At 45.5% G+C, this 20,964-nt stretch overlaps 2 protein-coding genes and 1 long non-coding RNA gene across 7 annotated transcripts; 1 reads left to right on the top strand and 2 right to left on the bottom strand.

Annotated features, from left to right (window-relative positions):
• Window positions 1-1,359: 1,359 nt before the first annotated feature.
• On the bottom strand, window positions 1,360-11,488 carry znf395b (zinc finger protein 395b). Of its 4 annotated transcripts, none has more exons than XM_037087024.1 (10): window positions 11,271-11,488; window positions 8,752-8,928; window positions 7,537-7,691; window positions 7,318-7,430; window positions 6,734-6,933; window positions 6,550-6,650; window positions 5,856-6,147; window positions 3,410-3,499; window positions 2,992-3,098; window positions 1,360-2,240 (listed from the first exon to the last, which is right to left on the bottom strand). In XM_037087024.1, the coding sequence occupies exons 2-10, from the start codon at window positions 8,878-8,880 to the stop codon at window positions 2,129-2,131; spliced, it is 1,299 nt and encodes a 432-aa protein (XP_036942919.1). In that variant the 5' UTR covers window positions 8,881-8,928; window positions 11,271-11,488; the 3' UTR covers window positions 1,360-2,128. The 4 variants fall into 4 exon arrangements, with proteins under 4 accessions (XP_036942919.1, XP_036942918.1, XP_036942916.1 ...); XM_037087023.1 differs by having other exon boundaries at window positions 5,856-6,150; window positions 8,752-8,990; window positions 11,271-11,487; XM_037087021.1 differs by having other exon boundaries at window positions 5,856-6,150; window positions 11,271-11,486.
• On the top strand, window positions 11,388-16,141 carry LOC119012848. The gene is made up of 2 exons (XR_005072616.1): window positions 11,388-11,513; window positions 15,805-16,141. It is a non-coding gene; the product is annotated as an uncharacterized LOC119012848 (long non-coding RNA).
• LOC119012846 (frizzled-8-like) lies at window positions 14,772-20,324 on the bottom strand. Of its 2 annotated transcripts, none has more exons than XM_037087030.1 (5): window positions 19,113-20,324; window positions 18,721-18,852; window positions 17,411-17,447; window positions 15,814-15,904; window positions 14,772-15,733 (listed from the first exon to the last, which is right to left on the bottom strand). In XM_037087030.1, exons 2-5 carry the CDS (start codon window positions 18,843-18,845, stop codon window positions 15,657-15,659), a joined length of 330 nt encoding a protein of 109 aa, XP_036942925.1. In that variant the 5' UTR covers window positions 18,846-18,852; window positions 19,113-20,324; the 3' UTR covers window positions 14,772-15,656. The 2 variants fall into 2 exon arrangements, with proteins under 2 accessions (XP_036942925.1, XP_036942924.1); XM_037087029.1 differs by having other exon boundaries at window positions 18,721-18,857; window positions 19,113-20,322.
• Between the last annotated feature and the right edge of the window lie 640 nt (window positions 20,325-20,964).

Below are 20,964 nucleotides of genomic sequence, written 5' to 3'. Positions count from 1 at the left end.
ATTGGTGTTCTGAACTTTCAAACTCACCAAAAACTCCTCGACTAAAAACTAAAAATGTGGCTTCGTTGTGAGTCCTGAGTTTCCCTCCAGTGAAACAATATTGCCCTCTAGTGTGAGGAAGAAACATGTCGCCCCTGGAAACTGACTTGGGATCAGTTCTGCCGTGTCCTCGGTTATTCTCTGGATTGAGTCCATTTTTCTGACATAACAATTAGAAATGTGTGTAATTAATGGCTGAAACCAGATCAGAAAATAAAATTTAAAAACAGAAAAACAACTGAATATCACTCTCACGTCACTCTGAGTCGTGTTTGAATGGCAGCTCAGGATTCATTAGATTAACAACCGTCTGACCGACTGTGTGAAAACTATTGGTGGGCTGAAGCTTTTGTTTCCCTTCTGAGGAGAGCAAACCGGTCTATTAAAGGTATAATATGTAGGATTATCATTAAAAAATATTCTTGTATACTCTTTTTGTTGTATTTGGGACATTTCTGGGAAATTCAGAAGAAAGATGTTCACGTACTGCACCTTTAAACAGTGTAGTGAGTAATAACATGTGTAGTAAATACTGGAGCCACGACTGCACCCATCCTTCAAACATCTGCTGTGTTTTACTGTTTCATCGTGTTTCAGCTGTGTTGTGTTTAGTGACTGCTGCTGAAAACACAGCGTTTCCTGTGATGCTGCCCCAAAATAAATCTTTATCAGGGGGCTTTAATTGTGAAGGAAATGAAATGTGTTAGCGGTGATTCTCTGGTAGTTCAGCAGAACTCGGGTAGTTTGTAAAACAAAAAAAAAAGCGAGTCGACTTTTTTCCCCACAGCTGGATTAAAAATATTTAAAAAATGACATGAAGAATAAAATATCTGCTGTGAAAACAAAATAATTCTCAACCTTTAATTCCCCTCTGATGCTTTTCATACAGTCCCCAACTCACCGTGCAGTTCTGAGATCAGGAGCAGTAAACTGATCCCCGGTCAGTTCTCAAGCATTCCTCCACTCTGGGCTGTTTGTGAGAGGAGAAGTGAGCTGTTTCTGCTCAGACGACATAAAAACAAATAAATGTTCATGTTCTCTTCATATTTTCCTCCTGGAGCAGGTCGCATCTTCTTCTGCATCTTAACAGTGTTTTAATAACGAGATGTGAGGATGTATGCGTGTGTGTGTGTGTGTGTGTGTGTGTGTGTTCCCTGTCAGTTTGTGAACACGGTGTTCAGTTCAGAGCACGTTTCTATCATTCCTCCATTGTTCTGAGTGTCATACAAAACGTGTATAGAGAAAAAACAACGACAATAAACTAGTTTGCTATTTGTTCTGTGGACTGTGGTGAAGAGGACGGACAGAAACAGACCAAGCTTCAAATTCTCAGTGCTTTTTAATTTGTGTTTGACAATATATTTCCTCTTTTTTTTGTTTATTTTATTGCTATTACAAACTCATTCCCCTAATGCTTTAATCCCGCCGCCACGACTCCACAGCTTCACGGATAATAAAACCATTAACACTGGTTCGTACGCCAACACGTGGGCAGGAAGGAGAACAGGAACTTGGTTGAGTCGAACCAAATGTAGCTTATTCATGTGAGTTTATATTCCAACAAAGTGCCAAAAAACATTAAATCTGCCCAAATACGCGGGCTGAACGAGACGATTTTTAAAAAAAAAAGAAGAAAAAAAAAGGTATAAAATACTCGTATGTAACTCAAAGCACACAATATCCTGTACATCATAAACCACGGTGGAACCACTGGAGGAGAGAGCCAGCAGCCGTCTAACACAGCTGGAGCTACAGGGGCAGTAACATGAGCTTTGGATAACGTAGGAGAGTATTGGAGGCTTAGCACATCACATGGTCGACGTCAGGCCGACTTCAGTTTGTAAGGATCAAGTTACAAAGATACAGAAAAAACTTCATTTGCATTTCTTTAGGAAAGAAACAAAAAAAACAGGTTGAATGTAAAAAAAAACAAAACAAACAAACATGTAAGAGAAGAGTTGCTTCTCGTGACGGCGCTCGGCCCTGATTTATATCCTCGTCCTGATAAAAGTCTCTTTTATCGCTCATTCATCCATCCGCCTCTCTGTGTCTCACACTCTCTCCATCGCGCAGCTGTTTTGTTTTGTTTTTAGTCGGGGAAGCGTTGGCAGGCTTTTTTCCAGCGGCAGGCGGTGCACCACTGATCCTTGCGCTCCACTCCGTAAACCTTGCGGCACTTCTTGGCCTCGCCGCGACCCTTCCTGCAGACGAGGAGACACAACAGAGCGTGGATGAGAAGCGATGCAAGATGGCAGAGAGCCACACACACACACACACACACACACACACACACACACACACACACACACACACACTTGATGTGATCAGTCGCTATAAGAAATGAGGCTGAGGGGAAATGTAGTGATAGCAAACGAAGGCGTGATTGAATCAGTTTTATCTTCCCTGGCTGAGCGCTGGAAAATGTGATATTACAGACGGCAGCAGAGCGGATCATAAACCTGACAACCTGCAGGAGGAAGATGGTGGAGCAGTAGAAGAATGATCAGTTCTGCAGCACCTCTCTGATATTGATCTGCATTTACACATCACAACAGCCTCGCTTCACCATTAAACCTCAAACCCAGGAACAGACAACGATAACCGATTAATCCTCGACAAACTTTCCCTCGCTGCAGCTTATTAATTGGGACGATTTGCTGTTTTTCCTCTTTAGATTTTTGAAAGTTAGTCAGACGAGACAGTGAGGTTGATGACATCACCATGAGATGAGCACAAACATGATATTCTGACGTTTTATAGACGAGGTGAACGAGTAATTGTACATTTTAGTTAATAGTGACCGTATTTATTATGACACATGGATTTAAATTGGGAGTTGGATCAAAATTCTCATTTATAAAAACACATGAGACAGTTTGTAATGTTGCTATAACTCAGCTGAACGTGACTGCTGGCTAACACGTCAGACACGTCAGCTGGTCGATGGCTCACCTGAAGGAACAGTGAGTGCGGGAGGGCGACGCGCTCATGGGCTGTAGCCGGTTCTGTTGGAGCCACTGTTCACCCACACTGACGGACCGGCAGCGAGGTTTCACCATCTGAGGAGACGGGCAGGGTTAGAACAGACGTCAGGAAACAGTACAGCACATACAGACTGTGTTTACTGACGTGTCTGTAGGAACACAAGCATCACATGCAGCAAAGGTCTTAATGAATCCTCCGAGCCAAAAAAACATGAGAGACCTGAAGCACATCAAGCCTCTCAGATCCATGATGCCACTGTGAGACTTACGTCGGTGTCAGAGTCGCACTGACGCTCCTGCAGGTTTATAATGTCAGATGTGAAATAAAGAAACTGAAGGATCATTTGTTATGCTGGAAAACAAAGAGACACGGACAGCAGACCCACCGGAGTGTTAGAGATGGAGGTGGAGGGGGTCCAAGCCGCCTGGCAGCCGGCGCTCCTGGAGGCCACAGATACCTGGACGGGGCTACAGGCCTGGAAACAGCCGGAGGGAAGAGACAGAACACGAGTCAGTACATCTGCACGGCCACAACCTGATTCATATGACAAGTTATCCTGGTTTATTTGCTCGTCTTCACTGGTTTTCTCTCCACTCGAGTGGAGCAGAAATAAGATTATCAATGAGTAGATGAAAAGTAGTAGTAAAAAGGTGTCATTTGTAAAATATGGCCAGAATTTTGAAGGCTGCTACCTTATCATTAGCTTTGGCTAGCTACCGTTAGCCATTTAGCTCAACATGTCTTCATGTACATTCTGGTGTTCCTCATCTAAGTCTCTCTCTCCGCTCCGCTAACAGAGAGCATCAGCAGCAAACACAGGAAAACACGGCGCTCGTTGAATCGTGTACGTTTGAATCTGAAATGATCACACCGGCTCTGCCGCTCCGTCTGTAACGAGCACCGAGATGTAAGAACACATTATTCCCATGCTGACCCGTTTGGATCGGCTCCCTGTTCCAGAACACACATTCTGAACTTGAAACATGGATTCAGTCCTTCTTGCCTCAGATGATTTGCCAAATTGTTCTGACTAATCCATTTATGTCCAGTCGCTGCCACACTTTAAATCATCTCCTCCCGCCAACTTGTTCCCGCTGCCTCCGTCCTGTTTCTGCTCCCTGTGCAGCCCTGAGCTCTGCACACAGACAGAAACTGGTCGAAAGCACATTAATGTCCACAAAGCAGAACATGACGAGGGAGAGCCTTCACTGTGTTAACCCTGGAGCTACACGGGCCGGAAAGAAACGTGCTAATGTGAGTTCAACGCTGCAGTCGGGCTTTTCAAGCCACAAGCCGCCAGCAGCCATGACACACACGGCTGACCCTGAACGCACCAGCAGCCCCGACCCACAGTCCAGCACACAGTCCAGCACACAGTCCAACACACAGTCCAACACACAGTCCAGTACACAGTCCAGTACACAGTCCAACACACAGTCCAACACACAGTCCAACACACAGTCCAACACACAGTCCAACACACAGTCCAGCACACAGTCCAACACACAGTCCAACACGCAGTCCAACACGCAGTCCAACACACAGTCCAGCACACAGTCCAACACACAGTCCAACACGCAGTCCAACACGCAGTCCAACACACAGTCCAGCACACAGTCCAACACACAGTCCAACACACAGTCCAACACACAGTCCAGTACACAGTCCAGCACACAGTCCAGCACACAGTCCAACACACAGTCCAACACACAGTCCAGCACACAGTCCAACACACAGTCCAACACACAGTCCAACACACAGTCCAGCACACAGTCCAGCACACAGTCCAGTACACAGTCCAACACACAGTCCCGCTCAGGCAGGATGCTGTTCTGCAGCCACCAGGAGGAGTCGGACACATTCTCCAACATCTGCATCATCAGAAAAATGCTTATTCTTTATGGCATTCTCCAGAAAACACGTATCATGACAGAGTCCCACAGACAGCCGAGGATGCTTTTTTGTTTTCCTGCCCTTTGTAGGCCGGTGAGAGTCTCGTCTCCTTCGGGGGAACGGGGCGAGCGCTCTCTCTCACTGTCACAAAGCATCCATTTACAGGCTCAGTGGTTGGGGGTAAATGCAGGTCACCAGTGAAATGTGCTGCTTTGTGATGCATAAACAAAGTTGTAGCTCATTGGCTCGTTAGAGGGTTTTCAGTGAGGGGGCGCCGGGCGAGGACGACCTGACAACGCTGCAGACGTGTGCAGCACAAACACTCCGGTTACATGAAGAGACGAGTAGAAGTCAGATCACAGCCTGATTTCATGCTGAAATGATCGAATTTGGGGAAAAACTGGGATGTTTGGAAGGTGAATTCCTGCGTTCACACACTAAAATCTACGACATTTAATAATTCATGCCAACAAGCGCTGCGCTGTCTCCTTTCATCGCTCTCAGACATTTTCAGCCCCCCAAAAAAAACTGCCTGCTCTCAGACGGGAACTCAAATGCTCCCAAGTCAACAGTTATTTAAAGAAAAATGAGGATCTTCTCCGCCGAGAGGACACAAGTCCAGTGTGAGTCCCAGCAGAGCATCACTACAACACCACGTATCATCTGTTCTGCTTCATCTTCATCTTAACGTCTAAAACAGATGAATTGTTTCTTTGTCAGCAAGAAGTTCAGTGCTAGTCGATGCTATAATCATATTTAATATGATATAAATATAACAGATGCTTCCTGGCAGGCGGAGCCACTCTGCAGGTGTCAAAAAAGCTGAATTCTACTTTATTGATCTTCTTTTGTGAAGCTGCACGCGCACCACATTTAATCAGTTTATTTATCAGTGGGATGAAATAAATACTGTCAGAGAGCATCACCGCTGCACGCACCTGATAGAGGTGCTCTGTATGGATCTGCCAGAAGCTGCTGGGTGCCGACTGGCTGAGCGGACTGGGCCTGCTCAGGACGGGCCCGGAGCTGGAGTTGGACCTGGGCCTGTGAGCCGGAGGGATCTGGGGCTCCGAGGCCGGAGGAGAACTGCAGGAGGCCCAGCTGAGATGAGAGGACGAGGCCTGGCCCAGAGCCTGCTGGGAGGGAGCTGGAGCGGAGCTGCAGTCCACCGTCTCACAGGAGATCTTGGTGTAGTAGAAGTCCTCTTCTCTCTGGGACTGATCCGACCCGCTGCTGTGTGTGTGTGTGTGTGTGTGAAGTGTTAGTTGTTTGTTTCCACTGTGGCCCAGATATAAAATCCCCCAAAATGTTTCATCACATCCTGTAACTCAGTCAGAGCTCTTCCACAACCTGAAAATTTTATTCCCTCCTGTTTTTTTAATGTTGTTTTTCAGCTCAGAAAATGTTCGACGGGACTAAACCGTCTGCGTTTCCCTCCACAGACAACAACAGAGGTCTGATGGGAGGCTGGAAACAAAATGTCAAATCCCTGATAGACTCAATTATTCCTTTATATTCTAGTTTATGAGTTACGTCTGATATAACTGACTGAAAACACACTCATTCTGATATCTGCACCTAACCTCCAACACACCTGATTGTTCGTGTTAAATCAAAAGTGTTCCAGCTCACCCCAGATGCAGCACACGGATGTGTCTTTTCATTCCAACGGAGGACGTCAGCACCTTGCCACAGCTGGGCCAGAGACACCTGTACACACCTCTGAACGAGCTCTGAGAGAGAGAGCAGCACAGGTGAGGGGCAGGAGAGAGGCTGGGCCAGGTGACAGAGGGAAAGATGGAGAAAAAACACAAACCTTTGGCTTTTTGGCATTAAGCTCGTCTCCCTGCTCCAGTTCCATGTGCAGGCCTTCATCAGGACTGCTGTCCAGCTCAGTGACGGACGGCGAGGGGGCGGGGCTCACGTTGCCGTGGTCCCAGCTCCAGTAGCCGCTGCTGCCGCTGTCGGACAGCTCGCCGCCGCCACACTCCATGTCGGCCGGTGACGACGAGCCGGCTGGGGAACAAACGAGACCTTTTTTTACCTGAACACAGGAACTGTTTTCTCTCTATACCGTCAAATTCCATCACGGTTATTGTGTCACAGCTGTCAGTGCAGGATGTGTCTTCTTCTCTGGTATCTTATTTACTACTCAGCCAAAATGTTTTAACAGCAAGTCGTCTATATTTCACTCAGGTAAATACGCTTACTACGTATAATGTTAGACAGGGAAAGTGCTGCTGCTGCTGAGAGTTTCCTCAGTCAGACACATTAACAATCAATAAAATGTCAAAAGTTCACAAAAAATCAAAAAGCTCAAAATGTGAATCTGGTGTCTTTATAACAGACCAGTTAATAAAACCAGCAGGTGAGACCGTGTGTTGCTGAGCAGAGACAGACCTGGTCCAGGATCAGTTTGTGGAGGACTCTGGACCACGGGGCTGCAGGACAGGCTGGTCAGAACCATGGCTGCCATGATCTCATCCATCTCCACCGACTCTGGGCTGCGGAAGCTGGAGACACACAGGAAGTTCTCAGCTCGGCCTCCATCACCATGACGACCGCCACACTCTCACACACACACACACACACACACACACACTGCTCTGCAGCCCTCACCTGTACGGTGCCTCTCTGGTAGCAGATGCGTTGCCGAGGTGCATTGTGGGTCCCACAGTTTGGACCCCTTGCGGCAGGTGAACTGACGTCTTGTTCTTGTGATGCCCGCTCTCCATGAATGCTGCGTGAGCCCGGACACAGCTCCCTGCATACACCTGCAGACACAGGTAACAGTGAACGTATAAACGATGTGCGTCAGGACGAGTTGTGTCCGTGAGTCTTTGTCACACTGAGACCGAGTCTCTGTGCCGCCGTGATGAAAGCGGTCAGGAAAGTATTTCCTGTCCATCTGTGGCGTCCCGCCTGCAGACGGCCCGACCTGCCAGGACGACTGCATGGTGCCAGCCGCCGATACGGAAGGTTTGTGAGGCCCGAACTAAAATGTTAAATGTGTATTATGAAGTATTTTCCATTTGTATACAAGCTCAGTGTAAGTGATCACAGTGTAGCGTGTTTTCTATCACATTGACTTAGTATGAACACATTAAATCACCTCCAGAATGATCTGCCTGTCTGTCTGTCTGTCTGTCTGCCTGACTGTCTGTCTGCCTGACTGTCTGTCTGTCTGTCTGTCTGACTGTCTGTCTGTCTGACTGTCTGTCTGTCTGTCTGTCTGTCTGCCTGCCTGCCTGCCTGCCTGCCTGCCGGTCGGTCGGTCGGTCGGTCGGTCGGTCGGTCGGTTTGTCGGCAGAATGAGACAGAAAGTGTTGAGCGGATTTCCACAAAACTTGACCTCGTTAACGTTTGGTGTTTTCTTCTCATTTTCTTTAGCATTGTGAAAGAGGACGTGTTCAACATTTTTCTTTAATTTCCCCGTAATAACGTACAGAGAACAATATTCAGGTGGCTGGAATCTATGATCGAGAATAATCTGTTGTGGATCCAAATAAAAATCTGGATCTAGCAGGTTTAAATATGTTTTATTTGCCCTGACTGGCGGAGGTATGCACTCTACTGTGTGGTATTCTAGTTGCATATGAAGATTGAGGGGAACTTCTACACAAACCTCATGTGTTTGTTCAAATGTTAGTGAGTATTCAGCTGGTATGATATTTACATAATGTTCATCATATCATCAGTATGTTCCCATAATGCCATGCAGGACTGAATTCTGATGTGTGGACAGAGAAATCTGACATGTGACTAATAATATTTCAGTAATATATTACATTACATCTTGATGGTAACTTGCCCTCAGTCTCTGCATCTACTCACCACAGTCTGCTGCCGCCCGTCTGGCCCGTTGTGCGTCGTCGTAGAGACGCAGGCCCGCGGTCCCGACAGGCAGACAGCCGTCCCGCCCGGCTCTGATCCAGCTCTGTCCTCAGGTCCCATAGCTGCCATGGTGCTGCTGCACACAGTGAGGGGGACTCAGCACGGTGTCACACCTCCCTGCAGACGAGACACCGCGGGACCGACATGAGCTCTGAACCCACCAGAATATCTCACTGCATCTGCCAATAACAGAGCAACGCTCTTAAACCTGCTCATTAAAAAGAGCAAAACAGCAGATTAGTGTTTCTCCTCCAGGACTCACGAGAGACGAATCAGAAGAGAGAATGATGATAATCACAGGAGCAGAGGTCAAGGTTTCCTCAGTTTACAAACCAAGCTTCAAAAACACTGGATGCTACATTTCCCATCATGCACCGTCAACAGTATCTTTCACTCCACCCCCATCCTAAATGACATCATCAGGTTCTCCTGCTGACAGGCAGGCTGAACTTGTGCCCCTTTAAACGATGTGTTCGAGTCCCGTTTATGCAGCATAATAATCTCTTTAATAACTTCTTCAGGAACATCCAGACGGCTTCTCCTTCAGAAGTGTTGATCAATGAAAGAACGATCCAACGAGGACGACTGTTCACACAGAATAAATATTGTGTCTCTGATGAACAGATACGTTCACATATGTTGGCAAACACTCCCGCACTCTCTCCCATCATGCATCTCTCTGCCTGACAGAGCAGAGAGAAACACACCACAGAGGATTTGAGAGTGACGCGGGACTCTGAAGTGGACTCAGACTCGGGTGGATTTATCTCGTGGGCTCAACCAAAATCTTGCAGTAGATTTTGTCGTCTGCTCCAGAGTACGTGACCGAGAACGCGTTCCCGGAGACGTAATCTGACGTCTGGGCGCCTTCACTGTGGCCTGTGGCCCATGGTGGTAAAATGGGGGCATCGCTGCATTCAGGGCACGTGGGAATAATGAGATGAAACTTTAAGACTCATAACCAGCTGATAAAATATTGCGGTTTCACCGACTTGTACAAGTAATGACCCCTAAAGAAATGAAAACAACAAAGTTTTAACTAAATATTACATCTTACAAACATGAAACTTGATATAAATAACACTTTTATGGTAGAATTTAATACATATTTAATCATTAATTTATTTTTACAATGCAAATCATTCATGTTTGCTAAGTTTCGAACATTGTAGACATTTTACGGCCGTGAAACTGGATAACTGGAGTTTTTCTGACATGTGTTTGAGCTCAGACTACAACAAATAAATGAATAAATAAAAACAACACTACAGATTTTACCTATTCCAATAATCAATTAATAGTTAATAGACATTAAATATCAAATTACTTTCAGACTCTTTCTCTGGTAACGACTATTCTCAGAAGGCTCATTTACTTTTACCAACAAAACATTTTAACAAAATTATCTCTCGGGTCTCTCGGTGCAAAACAACATAACAGAACCATAAAATACAGACAAAAATATAAACAAAGAATAAACAGTCAAACCATATGTAGACGTGGAAATGTAAAATGTTTGACATGGATTGTGTGTTAATATTATCATCATTACACTAATTATTAGTGGTGTTATTAAAGGTAAATGACAGCACATTAACTTCCACATCTTACATTGTGTTCAACTGTATAAATTGTGGCTTCATCAGAAAGTGATTAGTTCCTTTTAAATTAATATCTATGACGTGTTTTGTAACATAATTACTGATCTCCACACAGAAGTGCAGGTCAATGCAGTTTTCCATCGACAAAAATCAACTCTCCCATTTTTTTCTGCTGCACCTGAACGCAGCATAAAGCCCGATTTTCCCCCACCTTTCGTCCAATCAGCGTCCAGCGTCGGTAGTAAACAAGCGGCGCAGTGTAGGCAGGCAGCGGCCGCTGATTGGCTGAGCCCTGGTTTCGCAGACACACACCCCCTTTCTGACAACGTGTTCAGACACGAGTTTCGCCGGGAGGGACCGAGCCGGACCGGGGGCAGGCGGGCCTGCTGCAGCCGGACCGAACCTCCTCCTGAGCACCGCGCGCGGACAAAACACACTTTAACGGTCCAAACGCGTCACGTGACCGCAGGTGTGCGCGGCGGGCCGCAGGTGTGATGTGTGAACCGAGCCGCAGCGACAAACACACAACAATCACGTCATCGCTCAGCAGCGCCGCGGAGGCGCGAGCGGCTCCGTCTGACGCGAGGCGGTGAAATCCCCGAGTCCGTGTTGCACACGGTGATCCAGAGTCCAGGTCCAGAACCAGCACCGTCCCCCAACTGATACCACATTAACGCCCTTTGTTCCGATGGTTCGGACGTGTTGGAGCGTGCAGAAGTGATAGTTTAGCATCCGGATCTCCACCCAGCAGAACCAGGCTCGTCCCTCCCCCCCTCAGCTCACACCGCCACAGAAACCTTTCAGTCCGCCATGCAACAAAACAACAACAACAACACAACAAATCCGCACCGGGCTCACCTCGGTCCGGTCCGTCCCGTCGGAGCCGCTGCAGCAGCGGGTCTGCTCGGCTCTTCTCTGCCTGGCTGTCCCGCCGCTCGCCGGCTCTTCAGTCTGGCCGGTGGAGGAGGAGGAGGAGGAGGAGGAGGTGCAGGGGGGATACGCGCCTACGTGCGTCCGCCTGGTGAACTGATGCAGGCGGCGACAGCTGGACGGAGCGCAGAGACGTCGACCTGCAGCCCGCTGCACGAGAGGATGATGTAGGTGAGAGGTTACCGGAGCAGCATCCTGTCTGTCCGCCTGTCTGTCCGCCTGTCTGTCTGTCCGCCTGTCTGTCCGCCTGTCTGTCTGTCTGCATGTCTGTCTGAAGCACAAACAACCATTATCTCATTATCTGTTTCTGAGTCTCATGAGCTTTTGTATTTGGATAAATAAATAACATTGAGCATTTTTATTTTCTTTTTAAAAAGAAATCTTTAGACTGTTTATAGTATAATAATAATAAATAGTAAATATAGTATAATAACACAACTCCAACAGACATCTGCACTCATATGTGTTCATAAAACACCACAAGATAATAAAACACAGTGAAGAATAGAGGGAGAGGTCACTTTTATATATAATATATAATGATGAAAATACACAACAGAGTTTAAACGTAAAAACACAAAAGAATTGAATTAAATTACAAGTAAAAGGAATAAAAGATGATTAATTTAAGAAAATAGACATACATAAAAAAATAAAAGAATAAAGGAGGATTACAATCCAAGGAAATAAGAACAGATAAAAAGATGAGGGGTTAAATGAATAAAAGATGTAAATATAAAGTAAACAATATGTATTTTATTGCTTATTGTGACAAATCTTATTTTCAAGAGTAAAAAGTGTCTCATTGACTTCACACGTCTGAGTGTGTTGTGATACGGTGGCCCTGAAGTGCCAAGATTCCAGACTGGAACTGAAAGACAGACGGACTGAGGCCTGACGACTGTTTTTAAAACTGGATTTACAACATTTCTAACATTCTATCTGTATTAAAAAGCCCAACTGAGTCGCTCTGCTCCTGAACGCCTCACCAGTAGTCCCGCCTTTAATTCCGTAACTTTGTGACATCACACTGCGTCACCGTATCACGCGCTTCCATAACTCTATCCCAGCAGCTAGTTTGTCTGGTGAGAATTGATTTAGCACAGCTGCTCTGTTGCTCAGGCGTGTGTGAACTGGCCAATCAGAGAAGAGTGGGTATTTGGGAGCGGGGCGGGGCCTTAAAGAGACAGGAGGTAAAACAGAGCGTTTCAGACGGAGGGGGAATACGGAGCTGCAGAACTGGACATTCTGAGAAAAGTGATGTGTTTTATGAACATTAGATTGTGTGAACATGTTCTGGTAGTAACCCAGAATAAAACAATGAGCCTGAATATGAACACAAGATGTTTCCTTTAACAAAAACCCTGCAGCAAATACAAAAACACAACTCTATTTGTGTTGTTTTCCTGTTTGTGGCTGGGCTTTTTGATTTGGCACTACAGGGCCACCACACATGTGACACAGTTATCAATGAAAATACGATTTGACTCATCCTGTCACGATACATCATCATAGTGATATTTAATTACAGGATAATGAGAACGTTACAGCGCTAAAAATAAAGATCAATGATCAGTTTTAATCAATAACTCCAAACCTGCTGATACCATCACACACAGCATATCAACCCCCAACATCACGTGATAAATTCCCTGGATTGAGATCAAACACTGTGTGTGTGTGTGTGTGTGTGTGTGTGTGGCCGGATTAGTGTCGGCTGTCTGCACCCTCTCCACCAGACATCCAGTCAGCAGGGATTTTAGAGTCTGAGCAGCGACACACAGAGAGACAGAAACACAATCCTAGTCCCAATCTGACTCCTAAACCAGACAGACCTCCTTCTCCTGCAGCTTCTCTCAGTAACGACGCCATGTTGACTCCACCGGCCTCGTGGCGACGGCTTTGTCGACATGATATTTACATCATGAGAAGACAAGGAATTTACAAAGATTTTAACAGACATTAATGTTGTTGTACAGCAGGTGTTGATGATTTTAAGAGTGGTGTGGTCGAGGTCTGGACGGGTGGTGTGTGCCCACGTTGTGGGTGGATCATTATTGGCTGCAGTCCAATCTGAGGTCATTACCAAATGAAATATGTCAGAAATGAAGAGCAGAACTCTAACATGCTAATGTGTAGCAGGTTAAATGTTTACCATCACAGATTAGCACAGAAGCAAAGTGCAGCCGAGGCTGATGGGAAAATCATCGGTGTTGAGTGTTTTTAGTCGTAAACCAAAGTATTGTTGCTGTGAAGTCGGAGGATTGCTGAAGGGAACATGAAACACAGGCTGACTAAATCTGTCAGACAGCTGTTGAAGCAGTTTACCACAAAACAACTTGTGTCAGCCTCATGGTGGCGCCAGAGGAAACATCAGGGCAGCAGTGAGTCCGAGCGGTGCTCAGTAATCCATCCAGTGGTTGGTGAGATATTTCCGTCTGGACTGACTGGTGTGGACATCATTTCAGTCACAGGACCAGTTAAAGGTAACATCTGCCTACCTGTCTCCTCTACTGAGGAGAGTATTCACAGGTTTCATCCAAATCTACAAGAGAACAATTGAAACTTCATTGCTTTTCATTTGATAGACTTGAAAAGCATAAAAACTAATTTTCAGATCTTCAGATCTCTATCAGCTCCATCAGGACTGTGTGGGTGTGGTACTGTACTGTACTGTGGGACATCCCCGCTGCCTCGCCCACGCAAATACAGACACAGAAATCTCTCTCATCTCTATGACCTGATATCTCTAACAGAATCAGCTGCTCACATCGAAACTATCTACATGGATGAACAGGACGACAGGCAGGAGGGAAACATTGTGACTGCGTGGTGAACTGTCCCTTTAAGAAGACGTCAGACCGCATTGCTCATAAGAAAGAAACGGAAGCGAGTTGTCAAGGCCTTTAATGTGGAGCGGCAAGAGAGAGGCAGCACGGCTGACATCGGCATTGTCGCACTTGGGTGGGTTTTATTTGGACAGTTCAGTGGATCAACGTGGAGACAACAGGCTCGACGACCGGCATTACAGGAATGACGACTCCACCCTGCGTCATGACCTTTGGTTTACTTTGAATTCTCAGCGAGGCCGGGCTGCCACTCCCATCCCGTCACATGCAGCCGGGATGGGATGACAAGGTTGGCTCTTCAAAACTGTCTCTGAGTCCAGGACACAACAGAACCAACGAGTATCGTGAATGTCAGACGTGCTTTCTGCACAGCAGACTGAGAAACACTGAAACACATGGAAAAATACAAAATACAGACATAAAGTTGATCCCTTAATTGATACTGAAGAGTAAAAGTGCACCGAAACTACAAAACAATCCGTGTCTATCAACACAGAACAGAAAGTCGCTCCCTCTATTGTCCCGTCAGACACAAACAGATGAATATGATTTTAAACGTTATCTCAGATCTTTGGAAACCACCGTGCTAACCCTGCTGCAGATCTTAAGGTTTCACTGATTTTTATACAGCGTTTAAATCAGTTTAGTTTAGCTTAGCTTAGCTTAGCTTAGAATGGAAATAGGGAAACAGCTAGAAGTCCAAAAGCCGACTTTAAAGCTGACACTACTAAGTTACATGTCATTTCTTTAATTCGTACCAAGTAAAAATCTTGTTAGTTCGTTTTGTTTTCTTGGCTGGCTGCAGCGACTTCCTTGTCACGGTGATGACAGGACTGCAGGAAGTCACCGGGCCGGCCAAGAAATACTTACACCGTGTAACTCGCCTGTAAAATGAATTACCATTAATTCACAATCTGTACTGAACGAGCTAGAAGCTTCACTGGAAACTGTTGTCCTCCACTTTACACTACAGTGGAAGGTTGGAGAGAGCAGCCGCCCGATCAACTTACATGGACGACAAAGTCACCAGTGTTAAACATGCAACATGATCAAACACACGTCAGAGGTAAGTTAACACCTGAACAGTTTAGTGGCAACACTCAAAAAAATGGAAAAAATATGCGGAAAATCAAAATGGACAGAGAATAATGTGAACTACATGCAGATGGTTGAGTTGAGCTGGTTGATAGAAAGTCTTTGTGTGAAGGTCTCTGCTCAGATGAATTCAGATTCCATTAATGAGACCGGACCGTATCCAGAGAGGTGGAGGAGTGGATGGAGGCTCAGACTGGAGGAGGAAAGGAGAAACTTTTCCTCCTGCCTCCTCCTTTTCCATTCATCTGTACATTTGAAACAAGGTCAAGTTTAGGAAACTGGGGTTCTGGAGTTCTGATTGGTCCTCTGTCCTGCTTCTGGGTTGAGACGGGGGGCTGTGGGGTGAGTGTTCAGAACCGGCACCGGCTGGTTAGTTGGTCACTGCACGATTTCGGTCGAATGTGCTGGCGGGCATGTTGTTGTGGCTCCGCCAACTGATGGAGGTGTCTGGAAGTTTAGAGTTGAAAATGTGAGTAACATGCAAACATGTTTAACTGAGAAGATGTTTCTGGTTTCAGAGAGCTCACCGATGTCTGCTGTCTTTGTGCCAGTGACCCCGTTGGCTCCTCCTGCACCTCCTGCTCCTCCTGCTCCTCCTGCTCCTCCTGCTCCGTCAGTCTGTCGTAGAGAGAGACAGATGGACAGTGAGGACATCATGTAAACACAGTATTCACCTTATTATCAACCAAAATAGAGACTGGTGCAGTCTGTAGTCCTGAAACACAGGAAGCAGTTTGCAATTTAGCACAAAGTCTGTGAGTTTGTTGAATTGATTGTTGGTTATATGACTGAAATAAGGTCTTCTAAGTTTTGTTCTTTGATATAAAATACATCATTAAATGTCCCGCAGTTTAATTCTGAAGCTCTTCATGTGCTAACAACAGTTAGCGGTTGCTAACAAGTGTCTGAATGAGACTACAGAGGTTGTCGGGGACATTAAACGTCCTCACAGCGAACACGGAGACTCATCTACTCGCTAGTCCGTCTTTAATTTAGTTCCACACTGTTCTAACTCTGACTTTACAACTTGGACATTGATCAGTTTATAGAAAACCTGGATAGTAATTGTGCAGTAAGACTCTTAGTGGTGGTGAGCTTAGCTTAGCACAAAGACTGGAAACAGAGTAAACAGCTAACCATCATCTCAGCTTTTGACAGAACCAGTTTCCAGTCTTTGTGCTAAGCTAAGCTAACAGGCTCTTTGTCTCTTTGTTCCTTATATACGTGCTGTGTGTATGTTTTGTGATTAAGATGTCCGTCACACAAACACTTGTTGATATTTGCAGTGAAAGATGTTGGATGTTTTATTTCACAAATATGCAAATGATGACAGAAGCTTCTACAGAACTGACATTTTTGCATGTTACTCCTGTCAGCTGACTGACTGTGGCAGCAGCCTCCTCTTTCCGTGAGATCACGGTGTTTACAACTTCAGCTCGCTTCTAACTCACTAATGTTACATCGTTATTGCAGATTCTTGCACTAATCCCACATTTTTACATATTCATGGTGAGAATCATAAATTGAACCTTTTTCATTTGAACCTTTTTCATTTTTCCCCCCTGATATATTTCCTCACTTGCTGCTTGCCGTACTTCAGGCCTTATTCTGCCTCTGATTGGCTCACCCACATATTAACCCGATCCAATCATCTGTCCACATGCCTAATTCTAACCAACCCAACGAAAGACACAACGGGTGCCAACCAATCAGAGGCAGAGAGGGGCGGGTCATGCCAGCAAGGGGTTTGTTTGGAAATGCAGAGTGGCTTTTATCCGTAAAGTGAATATTAGTGCTCTAATAATAACCTGACAGAATTCTTCTTTGTGCTACTTTAAAAATGAAAAGACATTTTCATTGCTGGCCGGATCTGTTTTAATTTGTCTGATGGGTTCACACAGTTTGACTCTAATGAAACTGATCGCAGCGACAGGATCAGAACATTTACTGTCCCGCTGAGCGCCGATAATCAGCCACTTATTGCTCATAATTGGCAGCTGATGAACTCTTAATAGATGCTAAAGGCTACGTTAAGATATTCAAGGTGATGTCATGTGAATGAAGTGAGGAAAGTGGAAGGTGAAGATGAAAAGAGGAAGGAGGAGGAAAACAGGCGGTTCATACCTTTGAGCCGCTCACGTCGTACGCGTTGTTCGTGTTCCTGAGGAAGACAACAAAGACAGTTAGACTGAATCAGTGCTGAGATGGTAAAACAGTCACTTTATCAAGACTTGAGACTTGATTTCAGAAGACTTGAGACTAGAGCTGAGACTTGATCTGATGACACAAGTGACTTCATTTGGAAATGCTTGAATTTGCTTTATCAAGACATGACTTGATCAGTTGGACTTGAGAGTTGACTTGAGACTTGAGAGTTGACTTGAAACTTGAGAGTTGACTTGAAACTTGAGAGTTGACTTGAAACTTGAGAGTTGGCTTCAGAAGATCTGTGACTTGAACTTGTCTTTTCAAGACTCGAGACAAAGCCTGAGAATTGCTTTGACCGGATTTCAGACTTGTCTTGAACTGAACTTGCTTTAAAAGACACGTGACCTGACTTGAACTCGTGCTTCAGGACGTGAGACCTGACTTGTTGCTTTGACGAGACTCTAGACTTGAGCCGGACTTGATTTACTCAGAAGACTTCTGGTGCATTTGCCCCACAAATTAGTTTTTAAAACTTGTCGGTTGAATCTGAGGGATCACGTCTCCCAGGTATTAGTCTGATCCTTCCTTGAGATATTCTTTGTCTTAACTGGATCAACATACCACGGCACTAGGCGTGTTCCCCTGCCTTTTATAAACAGACTCTCTGAGTTGTGAGTAATGATTGCTATCTATCACGACGGTGCCGTTCAGGTTTCATTCCTCTGTGTGAGTACCGAGCCCAGGAATGTGCAGAGACAGACATGTGGGAGATAAGACTATTGTCTCACGGTACCTCTGTGTCGCTGTCACAGGTATGTTTCATGTGACAGTAAACATTAATGGGTGCATATTTGTGCGTTAATCCACCTGCATACACATGCACACAAAGATCTCATTACAGCTGCCCAGCCCAACTACGGTGGCCTTGAAGCATTAATGTTAGATGATCATATGTCTCTGCCTCCTCTTCAAACAGGAAACACCCTGCACCGAAAACCACCCATCGAGTCGAACGAGTCGGTGTTGTGTGCTGCTGAAAAAGATGATTAATAGCAAAACAGGAAAAATGAATCCACCTGCCAACGTATTGTGAAGCAGCGACTCTGAACAGGAGAAGACTTGTCCTGTTCTGAAGGGCAGTGCCGATCACGATTACTCACACATGAGGCGACACTGTGCTCAATACCTTTAAGTCCCTCGAAATGACCTGAGGCAGCTGATGTTTTATAGTGTACTGATGGAAAACACAAGATACTGAGAATAACATCACTTGATGTTTCCCTCACCTGTGACACCTGGCACAAAGGGCCACGAGAGTGATGCTCAGGACGAGGAAGACGACGAGGGAGATGATGCCCACCTCAGGGGAGGAAATCCAGCCCATCATGCCGACCATGCCCACAGGAGCCATTGTTGCGCTGCTCTGTGAAGAAAGACAGAACCGCCGGCAGACGTGTCAACGATGTGGGCGCACGCAGCCGAAGTGGGTCGTGGTAAAAAAAAAGGCTGTTAAATCACTTTCTCTGTTAGATAGAAATCTGATGACGTTCAGTAAACAAACAGCATCTCACAGACTGAGATTCAAATGAACACAAACTTCAACATGAGCCATGATGATACACAGTGTAGAAGAACAGAACAGAACCGAACCGAACAGAACGCAGGGTTCAGAACTCACCTTGTCTGCTGCTCGACTCGACTGACGCTCTGTCACAAACTGCTGCCTGTCATTCAGCTGCCAGCACTTTATGTGTCTCACAGCAGGCAGACGACTTTGGGAGGGACTCGCTTCAGTCGTGTCCTGTCTGTCTGTCAGTGGTGGAGGAGGTGTTGACACCAGCCCATAAACAGCTCACAGTGTGTGTCACCATTACTGAATTACATCCGCACCTGAACGCCTCCTCACCTGATCCGCCCTCGGCTTCCCAGGAATGTTTGAATGAATGTTTTTCTGCCAAAATTACTGAAAAACTTTTTAAAGAGGGTGATTAAAACAAACAACACACTGGAGTTGTGTGTGTGTGTGTGTGTGTGTGGACAACACCTCCCTCTAGCAGCAGCTCACGTGGCTGCAGATGATTGGCAGCTGTTTACAGGCCAGCGGCGTTTTCACACTCTGATATGTGGACATTTTAAATATGCAGACGTTGTGTTGTGTGTTTGTGAGTGATGACATATCACAACACACTTTTTATATAGTGTTTACTGATAATAAGGAGGCTGTACAGTAATGGGACACCATGGAGTCACTTACGTTACATTTATACTTTTAATTCCACTTTGGATATATTTTAAATTTGAGTGAAAACACACTGCAGCAGAAACGCTCCGTCTCTCCTGCTGGTCTCTGTACTAAGCGCTGATTCTGTTGAAATCACGCTCACAAGGCAGGTATTACAGAAAAAAGGGATCATTGTTCTGACGCGCTGCAGACTCGGTCCAGTGGAAATGGATTACTGTGCTTTCGAGGAGCAGCCTGAGGTCTGCACGGTGGAAGTGAGAACATTCTGGGTGAAAGAGGCCGAGTGGCCAGTCGTGACAAAGAAATGTAGAAACCTTAAAAACCCAAAACAGAAGGAAACACCAGCCCGTCAGGATACACTTCCTCTCCAGGTGAACGAGGGTGTGTGTGTTAATGTTTCCAGACACACCTGCACGTTAACGCTATCAGCCTTTTTTTGACTGTTTGATCAGTAAACGATCTCCTTCAGTGTCGGCGCAGTAAACTGCTGTAATGCTTCAGTCGTGCTGTTTTAAACACATTTCATAAACTTTCCACAAAGAAACAGGTTTGAACAGGAGCTGTTGTCACTCAGAACTTTGTCTTCCAAACACTTTAAAATAGTCATTAAACCAGGAGTCAACCCCTACATTAAAAACTCAGGTGTTATCTACTCTAATCAGAGCTGATGGAAAGAAATGTGAAGCAGATCAGTGATGCAGCTTTTGAAATGTAAGAATACAACAGAACAAACAGAAAATGGATCCATGCAGCTCGTCTGCTGTAATCGAGTCTCCAGAGGCCCAGAAATCAAACAGTGACTGAACTGAAAATACTTTATTTGTTATGTGATGAGACTGAATGACACTGGACAGTCCACTGTCTTCTAACTTGGACCTTTAAGACATTTGAGGAGAGATGTTTTGAATCTTTCTTGCTGAAAGTTGGATGAAAAGATTACAAATACAAAACGTCCGTCTGTCGAACATGAAGCTCGCTAATGCCAGGAGACTGTTAGCTTAGCCACAGCCGCGCTAACTCAGTCCAAAACACAGAACACCAGAACCTTTAACACCCACTAATGATAACAGTTAAAACTAAATAATTGTGTATTTAGTTTGTTTAATCCTTCTAATAATTTTTTCAAACCTTTGGACACAGCAAGGCACGTTACGCTACGCTATGCTACGCTACGCTATGCTACGCTACGCTATGCTACGCTAACCATCTCCTGGCTCCAGCCTCTGATAAACAGAGGGATTGAAATCAATTAGTGGTGTAATCCAGATCGATATCGGTTCTGTGATAA

The sequence above is a fragment of the Acanthopagrus latus genome, chromosome 22, assembly GCF_904848185.1.
Source record: "Acanthopagrus latus isolate v.2019 chromosome 22, fAcaLat1.1, whole genome shotgun sequence".
Lineage (NCBI taxonomy): Eukaryota > Metazoa > Chordata > Actinopteri > Spariformes > Sparidae > Acanthopagrus > Acanthopagrus latus.
This window is presented reverse-complemented; position numbering and strand designations above follow the sequence as displayed.